Below are 4408 nucleotides of genomic sequence, written 5' to 3'. Positions count from 1 at the left end.
AAATATTGACTTCCATGGGATCTCAGCATATCCTCAAGTGCAAGTGCTTTCCTGAATAGGGATGCTTTCCTGAATGTTGGCCTAAGAGGCCGCAGTGTGGGATTCATCCCATGCAGACGGCCAGCACAAAGCCAGTGCATCAGTTAAGACCACTTAAAACCTTAATGCAGAGTTTAAGTGATGCATAGGGTGTGCATTGGGCACCCTCAGTAAATAAATACATGGAGAAGTTACAGGATTGGAAGTGACATTGAAATTAAATTGGTGAATTGATCTCAGCTCTGTATGAGTAATAATTTTAAACATTTTCTTTTTAAAGACATCATGTTACTCAGTGGTGGATTTGTCAATAAACCGATGCACTTACAGGAACGGGAGAGACAAGAGTCATCAGATATCCTTGAGGAGCTAATGATGCAGGGAATAATCAAGAGCCAAAGTACAACTTTTAGAAATGGAGAAGCAGATGCCAAGGCAAGTATCTTATCAATACCATTCAAAACCTTAGACGATTACTAAAGGCCTGATCATGCAATGAGCTCTCTACTGATCCACCACTGCACCCACACAGAGCCCACTGCAATTAGTGCAGCTCTATACATAACTCCTTTCAAGAGAGGGACCTACGTGATTTAGAAATAAGAAGTTGGATGACAGAGAAATATACTGTTAAGAAGCTTATTTTAATGCAGAGGACGCTGACCACAACTTTTGTTAATTTGTTTGCACACCCCCATGCTGGCCTTAGGTGGGGAGTTGTGCTGCTTGCCCATTGTTAGAAATGCTCCCTGGAAATTGAATATCGCTGAATTGTTTTTCAAATCAGCAAATACATGGCAGAAGTTAATTGACGTAATCTACTTTCAGTCTTTTACTATTTGGGGTTGACAATTACAGCTAAATCAAGATTTTGGGAATCAATATCTGAGTCTCTGAGTAATCCACAATTCATGTCAGATCCCACATCCAAAATTTATTTAAAAAATGAAATTAATTTTTATGAAACCCAGATTTGAACAAAATCTGTATCACTATTTATTTTAGTAAAATACGGTGCTGCTTTTTTCCCCTGTACCTGCAACATTTCTTTTTCCTGTCAAACATTAGTCTAGGGACTGGATTCAAGATAAGTTCATGGATATCCACATGTAAGGGAGGGGAAGTTCACAAGAAGCTCATGGACAGTTTGTGGATTCAAACAAAATGTGATCAAACCACTGCTGGTTCATGGACACAGCTCAAACCCAAACCAAGGATAGTTTTGTGGTTTGAGGCAAACCATTCACACAGCTCTAGTCTTGACTACTTGTGTAATTAAAGAACTAGAGCTTTCTACAAGAAAAAGTACTTGGGTACTTGCTTATCCAGATTGCAAGTTTGGGCACGGAAGGAGGGAATGCTCTGTGCAACATCTCTTCCCCCCGGCAAGCAGCTGGGGAGTGGACGGCTACAGCCCTACAATCTGTGTTTAGGGTTTCTATGGAGTTTGAAGGATTAGGTTTGCCTAGCCCCCCCCCCCGAGCAGGTTTTTGTATATCTGAATGGGGTTTGCATTCCTCTTATCCCCTCTCTGGCTAAAATTGGTTGCATTTTTTGTTCATAACCCAAGTGAGTGCTGTCTGCTCTATTGTTTTTTTCATACTAATAACTACTCAAGCATTCAGATTACATGTACCATTTTATTGACTTCAGCTAACCTTTATCTGTTCTCCTTTGACGTTTGTTTGTTTCCCTCAAGGATATATTTTTTAAATCAATATTTTTTTATTGGAGGGAGCAGGTTTCATTTCCTAGCCATCTTATCACTTAATATTTTAAATTGGAGCTGGGTCTGCTTCCTTCCTGAGCAGCCTGACAGCAGGAACACAGATTTGTCACCAGGGTGTTAACTATCAAATATTCCTCAGTCGCATTAGAGAACTTGGCCTCCACTACATCCTGTGAAGGGCAATCTACTCCAAGACTACGACTCCATCGTAGCTGTAAAGTAGCTGACTGGGAACATAACCCCAAAGGGGTATTACCAGAGAAGGTTCCAAACCACAACATCATACCACAGCAGCAAACTATCCTGTTGTGAAGGAAAGAGAGAAAGAAGAGTCAGAAGCCAATATGGCTGCATCAGGGGCTCTTTAATTACCTGCAAATAAAAAATGAATCCTACAAAAAATATGGACAAATTGCTAAGGATGAATACAAAGAAATAGCACAAGCATGTAGGGACAAAATCAGAAAAGCTAAGGGACAAAATAAGTTACACCTAGCAGGAGACATGAAAAGCAATAAGAACAGATTCTATAAATACATTAGGAACAAGAGAAAGATGAAGGAAAGTGTAGGTCCACTGCTTAGTGGGAAAGGAGAGCTAATAACAGATGACATCAAGAAGGCTGAGGTGTTTAATGCCTATTTTGCTTCAGTCTTCACTAAAAAGGTTAATTGTGACCAGACACTTAACACAACTAATATTAACAACTTGGAGGAAGGAGCACAAGCCAGAATAAGGAAAGAACATGTTAAAGAATATTTAGATAAGTTAGATGTTAAGTCAGCAGGACCTGATGAAGTTCACCGTAGGGTACTTAAGAAACTAGCTGAAAATCTCAGAACCGTTGGGGATTATCTCTGAGAACTCGTGGAGGACAGGTGAGATCCCAGAGGGCAGGAGAAGGGCAAATATAGTACCTATCTTTTAAAAAGGGGAACAAAGACCACCCAAGGAATTATAGACCAGTCAGCCTAGCTTCGATACCTGGAAAGATATTGGAAAAAATTATTAAACGACCAATTTGTAAGCACCTAGAGGATGATAAGGTGATATGTAATAGCCAACACGGATTTGTCAAGAACAAAGCATGCCAAGCCAAATTAATGTCCTTCTTTGAGAAGGGTTACTGGCCTAATGGATGGAGGAGAGGGGAAGCAGAAGATGTTATATATCTTGATTTTAGTACAATTTTAGACACAGTCTCACATGACAGTCTCATAATCAAACTAGGGAAATGTGGTATAGATTAAATTACTACAGGATGGATGCGCAACTGGTTAAAAAAACATACTGAAAAAGCAGTTATCAATGGTTTGCTGTCAAACTGGGAAGATGTATCTAGCGGGGTACCACAGGGATCTGTCCTGGGTCTAATACCATTTAATATTTTTATTAATGAGTCGGATAATTAAGTGGATAGTATGTATATAAAATTTATGGATGGCACCAAACTGGGAGACACTGGAAGCACTTTGATTGAAGGGCAGGATTCGAATTCAAAATGACCTTGATAAATTGGAGAATTGGTCTGAATTCAACATGATGGAATTCAATAAAGACAAGTACAAAGCACTACACTTAGGAAGGAAATATTGAATGCCTAGCTACAAAATGGGGAATAACTGGCTAGGTGGTAGTACTCCTGAAAAGGATCTGGATTTTATAGTGGATTACAAATTGAATATGCGTTAATAATGTGATACATTTGTGAAAAAGGCTAGTATCATTTTGGGGTTTAGTAATAGGAGTGTCATATATAAGACACAGGAGGTAACTGTCCTGCTGTACTCAGCACTGGTGAGGCCTCAGCTGGAGTAATGTGTCCAGTTTTGGGCATCACACTTTAAAGAAAAGCTGTGGACAAACTGGATAGAGTCTGGAGAAGAGCTACATATATAATAAAAGGTTTAGAAAACCTGACCAATAAGGAAAGGTTGAGTCTTGAGAAAAGAAGAAGACTGAGGAGAGACCTAGACTCTAAGGCCTTGTCTACACGGGTGGGGCGGGGAGGGAAATCGATCTAAGTTTCGCAACTTCAGCTATGTGAATAACATAGCTGAAGTCGACGTACTTAGATCGACTTACCGTAGTGTCTTCACCGCGGTGAGTAGACTGCTGCTGCTCCCCCGTCGACTCCGCTTGCGCCTCTCGCGGCGGTGGAGTACCGGAGTCGATGGGAGAGCGCTCAGGGATCGATTTATCGCGTCTAGACTAGACGCGATAAATCGACCCCCGCTGGATCGATTGCTGCCCGCCGATCCAGTGGGTAGTGTAGACATACCCAAAGACTTTAAGGCCAGAAGGGACCATTGTGATCATCTAGTCTGACCTCCTACATATCACAGGCCACAGAACCTCACCCACCCACTTCTGTAACAAACCCATAATCTGATAATAGTCTTCAAATATCTTACAGGTTGTTGTAAAGAAGACAGTGATCAATTGTCCTCCATGTCCACTGAAGGCGGGACAAGAAGTCATGGGCTTAATCTATAGCAGGGGAGATTTAGGTTAGATATTAGGAAAAAATGTTCTAACTACAAAAAGAACAGGAGTACTTGCGGCACCTTAGAGACTAACAAATTTATTAGAGCATAAGCTTTCGTGGGCTACAACCCACTTCTTCGGATGCATATAGGC

At 40.8% G+C, this 4408-nt stretch overlaps 1 protein-coding gene across 1 annotated transcript in view; it reads left to right on the top strand.

The window, feature by feature from the left end:
- The first annotated feature begins 324 nt into the window (after positions 1–324).
- Positions 325–4408, top strand: part of STMND1 (stathmin domain containing 1) — a 9368-nt gene continuing 5284 nt past the window's right edge. The window contains exon 1 of the mRNA XM_026647313.1: positions 325–474. Coding sequence (XP_026503098.1) covers positions 325–474 — 150 coding nt within the window. The remainder of the gene's footprint in view (positions 475–4408) is intronic.

This window comes from Terrapene carolina, unplaced genomic scaffold, assembly GCF_002925995.2.
Source record: "Terrapene carolina triunguis isolate 2854851 unplaced genomic scaffold, T_m_triunguis-2.0 Scaffold58, whole genome shotgun sequence".
Lineage (NCBI taxonomy): Eukaryota > Metazoa > Chordata > Testudines > Emydidae > Terrapene > Terrapene triunguis.
Note: the sequence above shows the minus strand (reverse complement) of the source record. Positions and strands in the feature narration are given on the sequence as shown.